Consider the following 15329-nt stretch of genomic DNA (forward strand, 5'->3'; position numbering starts at 1 on the left):
TTGGTACTTAATTATTTTTGATCCAAAGCCAAGAATGAGGGAGTCACTCAAATCCTCGCTGGACTCTTTCATTCAGTTTCTTCTGCACATCAGCAAAGAAGGACTCCGTGTTTCAGAAACTCACTTTATATAGAGGGGCTATCACTCTTTCACTCTGGTAAATAGACCGTTTGTTATTTAAAATTATTTCTTTCTGTTTTTAGTGGGAGAGAAACCAAAAGCACACTGTGCCTATTTTTCAAAAATCGTCAATCCACATGTCAAGTGACAATCCCCCATTTTGTATTTACCCAAAGCTCTGTCTTAATTCCAGGACCACCGACACATTTACATTTAAGTCATTTAGCAGACGCTCTTATCCAGAGCGACTTACAAATTGGTGCTTTCACCTTATGACATCCAGTGGAACAGACACTTTTTGTTATTGTTGCCTGATGCAGGACTCTAGTGCCAGAAGAGAGATTCTCAGACTGAAAACACCTCCATTCATTTATGAAAATATAATCTGTGCCACAGTTTAGACTACCGATAGATCAGCGTTCTAACTCCCCCTTGTGACAGTTTGGTGCAGAGACAGAATGCCACCATCTACCACTAAAGGTCGCGGCATAAACTCAAAACATTTTCAAGCCAACTTCAATTCAGTTATTATAAAATGACACTTAGACTTGTATATTTGACCTTTTATAGTCTAGAAATGGACTCTTTCTAATAATTGACTCTGGCAAGTTTGCCACTGGCACTGCAGTAAGGAAGTAAAGCAGAAGTCGAATCCATTGCATCCGTTGTTTGGCTGTGCCCACAGCAATGTTCCAAAATCAGCTAGATAGGGTTAGATTTGAGACTAGGTAGAGGTGGTCAGGAAGCTGTCAGAGGTCGAGGTGAGACAGACCTTCATACCTGGCTGGGGCCTGTTCAGTACAGCACAACGTTGCTAAACATTTTAAAACATTTGTCTGTTAGACATGGTAAAATACATGATTCAACTTGTCCTGGCTGGGTGGAGGGGTTAAATATATGATTCAACTTGTCCTGGCTGGGTGGAGGGGTTAAATATATGATTCAACTTGTCCTGGCTGGGTGGAGGGGTTAAATATATGATTCAACTTGTCCTGGCTGGGTGGAGGGGTTAAATATATGATTCAACTTGTCCTGGCTGGGTGGAGGGGTTAAATATATGATTCAACTTGTCCTGGCTGGGTGGAGGGTTAAATATATGATTCAACTTGTCCTGGCTGGGTGGAGGGTTAAATATATGATTCAACTTGTCCTGGCTGGGTGGAGGGGTTAAATACATGATTCAACTTGTCCTGGCTGACTGTAGGCTGGGTGGAGGGGTTAAATATATGATTCAACTTGTCCTGGCTGGGTGGAGGGGTTAAATATATGATTCAACTTGTCCTGGCTGGGTGGAGGGGTTAAATATATGATTCAACTTGTCCTGGCTGACTGTAGGCTGGGTGGAGGGGTTAAATATATGATTCAACTTGTCCTGGCTGACTGTAGGCTGGGTGGAGGGGTTAAATATATGATTCAACTTGTCCTGGCTGGGCGGAGGGGTTAAATATATGATTCAACTTGTCCTGGCTGGGTGGAGGGGTTAAATATATGATTCAACTTGTCCTGGCTGGGTGGAGGGGTTAAATATATGATTCAACTTGTCCTGGCTGGGCGGAGGGGTTAAATATATGATTCAACTTGTCCTGGCTGGGTGGAGGGGTTAAATATATGATTCAACTTGTCCTGGCTGGGTGGAGGGGTTAAATATATGATTCAACTTGTCCTGGCTGGGTGGAGGGGTTAAATATATGATTCAACTTGTCCTGGCTGACTGCAGGCTGGGTGGAGGGGTTAAATATATGATTCAACTTGTCCTGGCTGACTGTAGGCTGGGTCGAGTTCCATATTGATGATGAGGATGGGTCTCCTTTTTCTCCTTTTAGCGAAGCCTCAGTAACACGGAGGATGAGTGTTCCCACCTGAAGGAGATGAATGAGAGGAACCACGAAGAGCTCAGAGAACTGGCTAATAAATACAACGGCGCTGTCAACGAGATCAAGGACCTCACTGACAAGATAAAGGTGATGGTCAGAGGACTCTATCTCAATTATCTTTAATCCTCGCTTCCTATCTCCTCGCCTCCTTCTCACCTGTACTGGAGAAGGTACAGGGTCCCTCCCCTCTGTGACCACCTCCAATAAGGTACAGGGTCCCTCCCCTCTGTGACCACCTCCAATAAGGTACAGGGTCCCTCCCCTCTGTGACCACCTCCAATAAGGTACAGGGTCCCTCCCCTCTGTGACCACCTCCAATAAGGTACAGGGTCCCTCCCAGGGTCCTCCAATAAGGTACAGGGTCCCTCCCCTCTGTGACCACCTCCAATAAGGTACAGGGTCCCTCCCCTCTGTGACCACCTCCAATAAGGTACAGGGTCCCTCCCCTCTGTGACCACCTCCAATAAGGTACAGGGTCCCTCCCCTCCTGTGACCACCTCCAATAAGGTACAGGGTCCCTCCCCTCTGTGACCACCTCCAATAAGGTACAGGGTCCCTCCCCTCTGTGACCACCTCCAATAAGGTACAGGGTCCCTCCCCTCTGTGACCACCTCCAATAAGGTACAGGGTCCCTCCCCTCCTGTGACCACCTCCAATAAGGTACAGGGTCCCTCCCCTCTGTGACCACCTCCAATAAGGTACAGGGTCCCTCCCCTCTGTGACCACCTCCAATAAGGTACAGGGTCCCTCCCCTCTGTGACCACCTCCAATAAGGTACAGGGTCCCTCCCCTCTGTGACCACCTCCAATAAGGTACAGGGTACAGGGTCCCTCCCCTCCTGTCACCACCTCCAATAAGGTACAGGGTCCCTCCCCTCTGTGACCACCTCCAATAAGGTACAGGGTCCCTCCCCTCTGACCACATCCAACAAGGTACAGGGTCCCTCCCCTCTGTGACCACCTCCAATAAGGTACAGGGTCCCTCCCCTCTGTGACCACCAATAAGGTACAGGGTCCCTCCCCTCTGTGACCACCTCCAATAAGGTACAGGGTCCCTCCCCTCTGTGACCACCTCCAATAAGGTACAGGGTCCCTCCCCTCTGTGACCACCTCCAATAAGGTACAGGGTCCCTCCCCTCTGTGACCACCTCCAATAAGGTACAGGGTCCCTCCCCTCTGTGACCACCTCCAATAAGGTACAGGGTCCCTCCCTCTGTGACCACCTCCAATAAGGTACAGGGTCCCTCCCCTCTGTGACCACCTCCAATAAGGTACAGGGTCCCTCCCTCTGTGACCACCTCCAATAAGGTACAGGGTCCCTCCCTCTGTGACCACCTCCAATAAGGTACAGGGTCCCTCCCTCTGTGACCACCTCCAATAAGGTACAGGGTCCCTCCCCTCTGTGACCACCTCCAATAAGGTACAGGGTCCCTCCCCTCTGTGACCACCTCCAATAAGGTACAGGGTCCCTCCCCTCTGTGACCACCTCCAATAAGGTACAGGGTCCCTCCCCTCTGTGACCACCTCCAATAAGGTACAGGGTCCCTCCCCTCTGTGACCACCAATAAGGTACAGGGTCCCTCCCCTCTGTGACCACCTCCAATAAGGTACAGGGTTCTTAACCTATGATCTTCTCCAATTGGTTTTGAGAAAGAGGCGAGGAGATGGGATCCAGGAAATGAAGTAAGGATTCCTTGAGAAAAGTGCCAGGGGTTGGGGATGTGGAATAAGCCTTGACTTGGTGTGGCAGAGATGAGTGATATTGCTATTTAGTGACCATCCCAACCAAAAGTACCCATAGCATAATGGTGTGTGTGTTTGTTCCTGTGTGTGTGTGTGTGTGTGTGTGTAGCTGGCAGAGGGTCGTCAGGAGGAGTTGACTCAGAGGGGTCAGGTGGAGAAGAAGGAACTGCAGCTTTGTATTGATGAGATGGAGGAGAAGGAACAGGCTCTACAGGCCCGCTTTGAGGCCTTACAGGCTGATAACGACTTCACTAACGAACGCCTCACTGCCCTGCAAGGTAATGTAACACACACACACACACACACACTGGTACTGCAGCCCTTTGCTGCGTAGGTTATCCATCTCCTCTCCATTTATGACTCTACCCCTGAGATGTCTCTGTGTAGGGAAGAGTTTTCCCTAACCGAACCCCAGCAGGGGAAACGGGTCATCTAGGATTGGCTTATTTTAGTCACTCCACATCCCCTCTAATGTATTGTTGTTGTTTCCAGATGGTTTAGAACAGCTGCAGGAGAAAAGCATCAAGGACAACAACAGTTTAGGTGAGTGGCGGTCTGGGTGAGTGGCGGTCTGGGTGAGTGGCGGTCTGGGAGGGCTGGCGGTCTGGGTGGGCTGGCGGTCTGGGTGGGCTGGCGGTCTGGGTGAGTGGCGGTCTGGGTGGGGTGGCGGTCTGGGTGGGCTGGCGGTCTGGGTGAGTGGCGGTCTGGGTGGGCTGGCGGTCTGGGTGGGCTGGGTGGGCTGGCGGTCTGGGTGAGTTGCGGTCTGGGTGAGTGGCGGTCTGGGTGGGTGGCGGTCTGGGTGGGCTGGCGGTCTGGGTGGGTGGCGGTCTGGGTCGCTGGCGGTCTGGGTGGGCTGGGTGAATGGCGGTCTGGGTGAATGGCGGTCTGGGTGAGTGGCGGTCTGGGTGAGTGGCGGTCTGGGTGAATGGCGGTCTGGGTGAGTGGCGGTCTGGGTGAGTGGCGGTCTGGGTGAGGGCGGTCTGGGTGGGCTGGCGGTCTGGGTGGGCTGGCGGTCTGGGTGAGTGGCGGTCTGGGTGGGCTGGCGGTCTGGGTGAGTGGCGGTCTGGGTGGGCTGGTGGTCTGGGTGAGTGGCGGTCTGGGTGGGCTGGCGGTCTGGGTGAGTGGCGGTCTGGGTGGGCTGGCGGTCTGGGTGGGCTGGCGGTCTGGGTGAGTGGCGGTCTGGGTGGGCTGGCGGTCTGGGTGGGCTGGCGGTCTGGGTGAGTGGCGGTCTGGGTGGGCTGGCGGTCTGGGTGAGTGGCGGTCTGGGTGGGCTGGCGGTCTGGGTGAGTGGCGGTCTGGGTGGGCTGGCGGTCTGGGTGGGCTGGCGGTCTGGGTGGGCTGGCGGTCTGGGTGAGTGGCGGTCTGGGTGGGCTGGCGGTCTGGGTGAGTGGCGGTCTGGGTGGGCTGGAGGTCTGGGTGGGCTGGCGGTCTGGGTGAGTGGCGGTCTGGGTGGGCTGGCGGTCTGGGTGAGTGGCGGTCTGGGTGGGCTGGCGGTCTGGGTGGGCTGGCGGTCTGGGTGAGTGGCGGTCTGGGTGGGCTGGCGGACTGGGTGGGCTGGCGGTCTGGGTGGGCTGGCGGTCTGGGTGAGTGGTGGTCTGGGTGGGCTGGCGGTCTGGGTGAGTGGTGGTTTTGGGTGGGCTGGCGGTCTGGGTGGGCTGGCGGTCTGGGTGAGTGGCGGTCTGGGTGAGTGGCGGTCTGGGTGGGCTGGCGGTCTGGGTGGGCTGGCGGTCTGGGTGAGTGGCGATCTGGGTGGGCTGGCGGTCTGGGTGGGCTGGCGGACTGGGTGGGCTGGCGGTCTGGGTGGGCTGGCGGTCTGGGTGGGCTGGCGGTCTGGGTGGGCTGGCGGTCTGGGTGAGTGGCGGTCTGGGTGGGCTGGCGGTCTGGGTGAGTGGCGGTCTGGGTGGGCTGGCGGTCTGGGTGGGCTGGCGGTCTGGGTGAGTGGCGGTCTGGGTGAGTGGCGGTCTGGGTGAGTGGCGGTCTGGGTGGGCTGGCGGTCTGGGTGGGCTGACGGTCCGGGTGGGCTGGCGGTCCGGGTGAGTGGCGGTCTGGGTGAGTGGCGGTCTGGGTGGGCTGGCGGTCTGGGTGAGTGGCGGTCTGGGTGAGTGGCGGTCTGGGTGGGCTGGCGGTCTGGGTGGGCTGGCGGTCTGGGTGAGTGGCGGTCTGGGTGGAATGGCGGTCTGGGTGGGCTGGCGGTCTGAGTGAGTGGCGGTCTGGGTGGGCTGGCGGTCTGGGTGGGCTGGCGGTCTGGGTGAGTGGCGATCTGGGTGGGCTGGCGGTCTGGGTGAGTGGCGGTCTGGGTGGGCTGACGGTCTGGGTGAGTGGCGGTCTGGGTGGGCTGGCGGTCTGGGTGAGTGGCGGTCTGGGTGGGCTGGCGGTCTGGGTGGGCTGGCGGTCTGGGTGAGTGGCGGTCTGGGTGGGCTGGCGGACTGGGTGGGCTGGCGGTCTGGGTGAGTGGTGGTCTGGGTGGGCTGGCGGTCTGGGTGAGTGGTGGTCTGGGTGGGCTGGCGGTCTGGTGTGGGTGCTGGCGGTCTGTGTGAGTGGCGGTCTGGGTGAGTGGCGGTCTGGGTGGGCTGGCGGTCTGGGTGGGCTGGCGGTCTGGGTGAGTGGCGATCTGGGTGGGCTGGCGGTCTGGGTGAGTGGCGGTCTGGGTGGGCTGACGGTCTGGGTGAGTGGCGGTCTGGGTGGGCTGGCGGTCTGGGTGAGTGGCGGTCTGGGTGGGCTGGCGGTCTGGGTGAGTGGCGGTCTGGGTGGGCTGGCGGACTGGGTGGGCTGGCGGTCTGGGTGGGCTGGCGGTCTGGGTGAGTGGTGGTCTGGGTGGGCTGGCGGTCTGGGTGAGTGGTGGTCTGGGTGGGCTGGCGGTCTGAGGATGTTTTAATAGGGTTCTGCTTGTCTAGACTTGGGTACTGTATACTAATATAGGGTTCTGCTGGGGTACTGTATACTAATATAGGGTTCTGCTGGGGTACTGTATACTAATATAGGGTTCTGCTGGGGTACTGTATACTAATATAGGGTTCTGCTGGTCTAGACTGGGGTACTGTATACTAATATAGGGTTCTGCTGGTCTAGACTGGGGTACTGTATACTAATATAGGGTTCTGCTGGTCTAGACTGGGGTACTGTATACTAATATAGGGTTCTGCTGGTCTAGACTGGGGTACTGTATACTAATATAGGGTTCTACTGGTCTAGACTGGGGTACTGTATATTAATATAGGGTTCTGCTGGTCTAGACCGGGGTACTGTATACTAATATAGGGTTCTGCTGGTCTAGACTGGGGTACTGTATACTAATATAGGGTTCTGCTGGTCTAGACCGCGGTACTGTATACTAATATAGAGTTCTGCTGGTCTGGACCGGGGTACTGTATACTAATATAGGGTTCTGCTGGTCTAGACCGGGGTACTGTATACTAATATAGGGTTCTGCTGGTCTAGACTGGGGTACTGTATACTAATATAGGGTTCTGCTGGTCTAGACTGGGGTACTGTATACTAATATAGGGTTCTACTGGTCTAGACTGGGGTACTGTATATTAATATAGGGTTCTGCTGGTCTAGACCGGGGTACTGTATACTAATATAGGGTTCTACTGGTCTAGACTGGGGTACTGTATACTAATATAGGGTTCTGCTGGGGTACTGTATACTAATATAGGGTTCTGCTGGTCTAGACTGGGGTTCTGTATACTAATATAGGGTTCTGCTAGTCTAGACTGGGGTACTGTATATTAATATAGGGTTCTGCTAGTCTAGACTGGGGTACTGTATACTAATATAGGGTTCTGCTGGTCTAGACTGGGGTACTGTATATTAATATAGGGTTCTGCTGGTCTGGACCGGGGTACTGTATACTAATATAGGGTTCTGCTGGTCTAGACTGGGGTACTGTATATTAATATAGGGTTCTGCTGGGGTACTGTATACTAATATAGGGTTCTGCTGGGGTACTGTATACTAATATAGGGTTCTGCTGGGGTACTGTATACTAATATAGGGTTCTGCTAGTCTAGACTGGGGTACTGTATATTAATATAGGGTTCTGCTGGTCTAGACCGGGGTACTGTATACTAATATAGGGTTCTGCTGGTCTAGACCGGGGTACTGTATACTAATATAGGGTTCTGCTGGTCTAGACCGGGGTACTGTATACTAATATAGGGTTCTGCTGGTCTAGACTGGGGTACTGTATACTAATATAGGGTTCTGCTGGTCTAGACTGGGGTACTGTATACTAATATAGGGTTCTGCTGGTCTAGACTGGGGTACTGTATACTAATTTAGGGTTCTGCTGGGGTACTGTATATTAATATAGGGTTCTGCTGGGGTACTGTATATTAATATAGGGTTCTGCTGGTCTAGACTGGGGTACTGTATACTAATATAGGGTTCTGCTGGTCTAGACTGGGGTACTGTATACTAATATAGGGTTCTGCTGGTCTAGACTGGGGTACTGTATACTAATATAGGGTTCTGCTGGTCTAGACTGGGGTACTGTATACTAATTTAGGTTTCTGCTGGGGTACTGTATACTAATATAGGGTTCTGCTGGTCTAGACTGGGGTACTGTATACTAATATAGGGTTCTGCTGGTCTAGACTGGGGTTCTGTATACTAATATAGGGTTCTGCTGGTCTAGACCGGGGTACTGTATACTAATATAGGGTTCTGCTGGTCTAGACCGGGGTACTGTATACTAATATAGGGTTTTGCTGGTCTAGACCGGGGTACTGTATATTAATATAGGGTTCTGCTGGTCTAGACTGGGGTACTGTATACTAATATAGGGTTCTGCTGGTCTAGACTGGGGTACTGTATACTAATATAGGGTTCAGGTGCATGTTCACTAATTGTTTATGGTTCATTGAACAAACATGGTAAACAGTATTTAAACACTTTACAATGAAGATCTGTGAAGTTATTTGTATTTTTAAGAATGATCTTTGAAGACGGGGTCCTGAAAAAGGGGACGTTTACTATCCAGTCTCTCTTGGCTTAGAGTTGAGGAGCCACTGACTGCATCACTTCTCATTTTTATTAAGAAACATTGTGTTGAAAATCCTAAATGGTTTGCATAGTCAACTTACACACAGCTCTGACACACACACTTACCCCACCATACATGCCACCAGGGGTCTTTTCACAGTCCCCAAATACAGTATAAATTCAAGAAAGCGTACGGTATTATATTTAACCATTATTGCATGGAACTCCGTACCATCTCATATTGCTCAGATTAACAGCAAACCTGGTTTAACAAAACGGATAAAGCATCACCTCACGGCACAACGCCTCTCCCCTATTTTACCCACATAGTTTGTGTATATATTGATATGTAGGCTACGTGTGCCTTTTTTTAAAGACAATTTATTTTTAATTGATGTAGTTCTGTCCTGGAGCTGTTCTTTTCTATTAATGTTCTGTAGTATATCATGTTTCATGTTCTGTGTGGAACCCAGGAAGAGTAGCTGCTGCTATCGCAACAGCTAATGGTGGATCCATAATAAAATACCAAATACCGTGATGATAGAAGCAGTGTTCTACTGTTGTCAAGGGAACTGCAGTGTTCTAAGGGTTATCCTCGCTCGGGGCATCTGAGGCCAGGCTACTGGAGGGGCTCAACGGTGTAGGAGTTCCCAGAAATGAAGTCGTCCTTTCATTGTCACAAACATGCTTTCCCCATTTTTTTTCATTGTGGTTTTGCTTCTTCCTTTTTTTTCTTCATATAATTGCATAAGTTCTCTTCTGTTGAGACATTCACAATCGCACATCGTTTTCTGCATGCCAACCACACCTTTCTAGCTTTTTACCCGATATTATTAGCCTTAACGGTTTTGGTTCCTCTCTTGTACTGTCTGGGACGTTTTAACTTCCCTGTTGCATGTTTGGTGCTGTAGTTTATCTCTGCTAACGGTGACACCACCGGTTCTCTCTGCACCGGTCTGTAGCACTACATTCTGCCTGCTTTGTGCCATGTTCAGGAGAGAATTACAGCATGATGAATTACTTTGGATAATTAATCCATGATCAGTGATTGCCCTGAGCCATGACTGTAGACCTCACCATATAGACTACAGCCATTTCACAGGCCATGATAAACATTATTATTGTTTTGCTGTTCTTAATCAAATGACTACCTACTGCTCCTCAGAAGCTGTCTAGAGGTAACATGTCTAGAGATATCAGATACTGCTCCTCAGAAGCTCTCTAGAGATATCAGATACTGCTCCTCAGAAGATATCATAGAGATATCAGATACTGCTCCTCAGAAGCTGTCTAGAGATATCAGATACTGCTCCTCAGAAGATATCATAGAGATATCAGATACTGCTCCTCAGAAGATATCATAGAGATATCAGATACTGCTCCTCAGAAGATATCATAGAGATATCAGATACTGCTCCTCAGAAGCTGTCTAGAGATATCAGATACTGCTCCTCAGAAGCTCTCTAGAGATATCAGATACTGCTCCTCAGAAGATATCATAGAGATATCAGATACTGCTCCTCAGAAGCTGTCTAGAGATATCAGATACTGCTCCTCAGAAGATATCATAGAGATATCAGATACTGCTCCTCAGAAGATATCATAGAGATATCAGATACTGCTCCTCAGAAGCTGTCTAGAGATATCAGATACTGCTCCTCAGAAGCTCTCTAGAGATATCAGATACTGCTCCTCAGAAGATATCATAGAGATATCAGATACTGCTCCTCAGAAGCTGTCTAGAGATATCAGATACTGCTCCTCAGAAGATATCATAGAGATATCAGATACTGCTCCTCAGAAGATATCATAGAGATATCAGATACTGCTCCTCAGAAGATATCATAGAGATATCAGATACTGCTCCTCAGAAGCTGTCTAGAGATATCAGATACTGCTCCTCAGAAGCTCTCTAGAGATATCAGATACTGCTCCTCAGAAGATATCATAGAGATATCAGATACTGCTCCTCAGAAGCTGTCTAGAGATATCAGATACTGCTCCTCAGAAGATATCATAGAGATATCAGATACTGCTCCTCAGAAGATATCATAGAGATATCAGATACTGCTCCTCAGAAGCTGTCTAGAGATATCAGATACTGCTCCTCAGAAGATATCATAGAGATATCAGATACTGCTCCTCAGAAGCTGTCTAGAGATATCAGATACTGCTCCTCAGAAGATATCATAGAGATATCAGATACTGCTCCTCAGAAGATATCATAGAGATATCAGATACTGATCCTCAGAAGATATCATAGAGATATCAGATACTGCTCCTCAGAAGATATCATAGAGATATCAGATACTGCTCCTCAGAAGCTGTATAGAGATATCAGATACTGCTCCTCAGAAGCTGTCTAGAGATATCAGATACTGCTCCTCAGAAGATATCATAGAGATATCAGATACTGCTCCTCAGAAGATATCATAGAGATATCAGATACTGCTCCTCAGAAGATATCATAGAGATATCAGATACTGATCCTCAGAAGATATCATAGAGATATCAGATACTGCTCCTCAGAAGCTGTCTAGAGATATCATGTCTAGACCTGTCAGATACTGCTCCTCAGAAGCTGTCTAGAGATATCATGTCTAGACCTGTCAGATACTGCTCCTCAGAAGCTGTCTAGACCTGTCAGATACTGCTCCTCAGAAGCTGTCTAGAGATATCATGTCTAGACCTGTCAGATACTGCTCCTCAGAAGCTGTCTAGAGATATCATGTCTAGACCTGTCAGATACTGCTCCTCAGAAGCTGTCTAGACCTGTCAGATACTGCTCCTCAGAAGCTGTCTAGACCTGTCAGATACTGCTCCTCAGAAGCTGTCTAGAGATATCATGTCTAGACCTGTCAGATGTCATGATGTTGATCCTTTTTTTTCTTTGTTATCCCACTGCAGCTGTGCAGCAGTTGAAAGAAGCAGTGTGTTCGTCGTTGCACAGGCTGGCTAACTTTGACGGTAAGTTACGTGTGTCTCTAAGGCAGGGGTTGCCAATTTACAATTTATCCTAACATTTCTAATGATCTGTATGCACGGTCTGATTTTCATATGTGGATTACAACTAATTGTGTCTTATCGAATGTCTAATTTCCCACAAACTGAATAATTCTGTAGCCCGCGAAACAGAGGCGCTGTCCATTACCATGACTGACTTGATCCTGGAACACAGATTCTCTTGGTGAATGATAGTGACATTTAACCACAGGGTGGCCAAGCTTATCTTCAATCAGCTCTGAGAATCCTTTGTTTCCACAGCATAGTGGGGGAACCGTCAATTGTAATAGCGAATATGTTTTTAATATTGTCACCGCTCTCCTCAAAATGATCTGTGAAGGCTTTTGCATCTAGTAGTACCATGCATTGGTTTTAAACAAGGCAGCTCCTCACGTACCTGCTCTGAGAACCAGTGGGTTTTAAACAAGGCAGCTCCTCATGTACCAGCTCTGAGTCACATTGGGTTTTTAACAAGGCAGCTCCTCATGTACCTGCTCTGAGAACCAGTGGGTTTTAAACAAGGCAGCTCCTCACGTACCTGCTCTGAGTCAGTGGGTTTTAAACAAGGCAGCTCCTCACGTACCTGCTCTGAGAACCAGTGGGTTTTAAACAAGGCAGCTCCTCACGTACCTGCTCTGAGTCAGTGGGTTTTAAACAAGGCAGCTCCTCACGTACCTGCTCTGAGTCACAGTGGGTTTTAAACAAGGCAGCTCCTCACTTACCTGCTCTGAGTCAGTGGGTTTTAAACAAGGCAGCTCCTCACTTACCTGCTCTGAGTCAGTGGGTTTTAAACAAGGCATCTCCTCACGTACCTGCTCTGAGAACCAGTGGGTTTTTAACAAGGCAGCTCCTCACGTACCTGCTCTGAGTCAGTGGGTTTTAAACAAGGCAGCTCCTCACGTACCTGCTCTGAGTCAGTGGGTTTTAAACAAGGCAGCTCCTCACTTACCTGCTCTGAGTCAGTGGGTTTTAAACAAGGCAGCTCCTCATGTACCTGCTCTGAGTCTCAGTGGGTTTTAAACAAGGCAGCTCCTCATGTACCAGCTCTGAGTCAGTGGGTTTTAAACAAGGCAGCTCCTCACTTACCTGCTCTGAGTCAGTGGGTTTTAAACAAGGCAGCTCCTCACGTACCAGCTCTTAGTCTCAGTGGGTTTTAAACAAGGCAGCTCCTCATGTACCAGCTCTGAGAACCAGTGGGTTTTAAACAAGGCAGCTCCTCACGTACTTGCTCTGAGTCAGTGGGTTTTAAACAAGGCAGCTCCTCACGTACCTGCTCTGAGTCACAGTGGGTTTTAAACAAGGCAGCTCCTCACTTACCTGCTCTGAGTCAGTGGGTTTTAAACAAGGCAGCTCCTCACTTACCTGCTCTGAGTCAGTGGGTTTTAAACAAGGCAGCTCCTCACGTACCAGCTCTTAGTCTCAGTGGGTTTTAAACAAGGCAGCTCCTCATGTACCAGCTCTGAGTCACAGTGGGTTTTAAACAAGGCAGCTCCTCACGTACCTGCTCTGAGTCAGTGGGTTTTAAACAAGGCAGCTCCTCACGTACCTGCTCTGAGTCACAGTGGGTTTTAAACAAGGCAGCTCCTCACGTACCTGCTCTGAGTCACAGTGGGTTTTAAACAAGGCAGCTCCTCATGTACCTGCTCTGAGTCACAGCTGGCGGGGAATGCCATGATTCATGATAAACTGGACTCAATAGTATGTAGTGGTATGAGCCTGGTCGTTCCCACTGGTATGTAGTGGTATGAGCCTGGTCGTTCCCACTGGTATGTAGTGGGTATGAGCCTGGTCGTTCCCACTGGTATGTAGTGGGTATGAGCCTGGTCGTTCCCACTGGTATGTAGTGGTATGAGCCTGGTCGTTCCCACTGGTATGTAGTGGTATGAGCCTGGTCGTTCCCACTGGTATGTAGTGGTATGAGCCTGGTCGTTCCCACTGGTATGTAGTGGTATGAGCCTGGCCGTTCCCACTGGTATGTAGTGGGTATGAGCCTGGTCGTACTATGTTAGTAACAGAATCTCCATGTCTTTGTCAGAGGTGATAGATGCCCACCTGCAGAACAGCCAGACAGCAGCAGGAGACCGCCTTGCCAATCCTGACCAACTCAAAGGTAAGGGAAGCTTTTGGTTCAACAACAATCAGCAGGTAGCCTAGTGGGGCCATAGTGGTTAGAGCTTTGGGCTAAGAACCAATCAGCAGGTAGCCTAGTGGGGCCATAGTGGTTAGAGCTTTGGGCTAAGAACCAATCAGCAGGTAGCCTAGTGGGGCCATAGTGGTTAGAGCTTTGGGCTAAGAACCAATCAGCAGGTAGCCTAGTGGGGCCATAGTGGTTAGAGCTTTGGGCTAAGAACCAATCAGCAGGTAGCCTAGTGGGGCCATAGTGGTTAGAGCTTTGGGCTAAGAACCAATCAGCAGGTAGCCTAGTGGGGCCATAGTGGTTAGAGCTTTGGGCTAAGAACCAATCAGCAGGTTGGAATAACCGTTCTGTGCCCTTGAGCAAGGCACTTAATCCTAATTTGTGCTGTCCTACTTTGGCTGACCCTGTAAAACCACACATTACACTGCACCTATCATACTACTATGACTGACCCTGTACAACAACACCTATCATACTACTATGACTGACCCTGTAAAACAACACCTATCACACTACTATGACTGACCCTGTAAAACAACACCTATCATACTACTATGACTGACCCTGTACAACAACACCTATCATACTACTATGACTGACCCTGTACAACAACACCTATCATACTACTATGACTGACCCTGTAAAACAACACCTATCACACTACTATGACTGACCCTGTAAAACAACACCTACCATACTACTATGACTGACCCTGTAAAACAACACCTACCATACTACTATGACTGACCCTGTAAAACCACACATTACACTGCACCTATCATACTACTATGACTGACCCTGTACAACAACACCTATCATACTACTATGACTGACCCTGTAAAACAACATCTATCATACTACTATGACTGACCCTGTAAAACAACACCTATCACACTACTATGACTGACCCTGTAAAACAACACCTATCATACTACTATGACTGACCCTGTAAAACAACACCTATCATACTACTATGACTGACCCTGTAAAACAACACCTATCATACTACTATGACTGACCCTGTAAAACAACACCTATCATACTACTATGACCCTGTACAACAACACCTATCATACTACTATGACTGACCCTGTAAAACAACACCTATCGTACTGCTGTGACTGACCCTGTAAAACAACACCTATCACACTACTATGACTGACCCTGTAATACAACACCTATCATATTACTATGACTGACCCTTTAAAACGACACATTTCATTGCACCTATTCGGTGTATGTGACAATACAACATCTATAGATTAGCTCCAGAATGTGTCCAGCAGCACCACCCTGTGGAAATACCAGATATAGCCTGTCGTGTCTTTACTATCATTAAATTGAAGACATAGTTTTATCAAAGATTCCCTGTAATTAGGACAACGCGATCAAAGTAATTAATCGTGTAACTGTAATTAACTAGGAAGTCGGGGCACCAAGGAAAGTATTCAGATTACAATTTCCCAA

The 15329-nt window shown here is 49.4% G+C and overlaps 1 protein-coding gene across 1 annotated transcript in view; it reads left to right on the plus strand.

The window, feature by feature from the left end:
* Window positions 1-15329, plus strand: part of LOC115125409 (sarcolemmal membrane-associated protein) — a 132074-nt gene that overhangs the window by 70926 nt on the left and 45819 nt on the right. Inside the window, exons 9-13 of the mRNA XM_065000756.1 lie at window positions 1944-2081; window positions 3846-4014; window positions 4229-4279; window positions 11630-11689; window positions 13761-13835. Coding sequence (XP_064856828.1) covers window positions 1944-2081; window positions 3846-4014; window positions 4229-4279; window positions 11630-11689; window positions 13761-13835 — 493 coding nt within the window. The remainder of the gene's footprint in view (window positions 1-1943; window positions 2082-3845; window positions 4015-4228; window positions 4280-11629; window positions 11690-13760; window positions 13836-15329) is intronic.

The sequence above is a fragment of the Oncorhynchus nerka genome, linkage group LG15, assembly GCF_034236695.1.
Source record: "Oncorhynchus nerka isolate Pitt River linkage group LG15, Oner_Uvic_2.0, whole genome shotgun sequence".
In the NCBI taxonomy this organism is placed as follows: Eukaryota; Metazoa; Chordata; class Actinopteri; order Salmoniformes; family Salmonidae; genus Oncorhynchus; species Oncorhynchus nerka.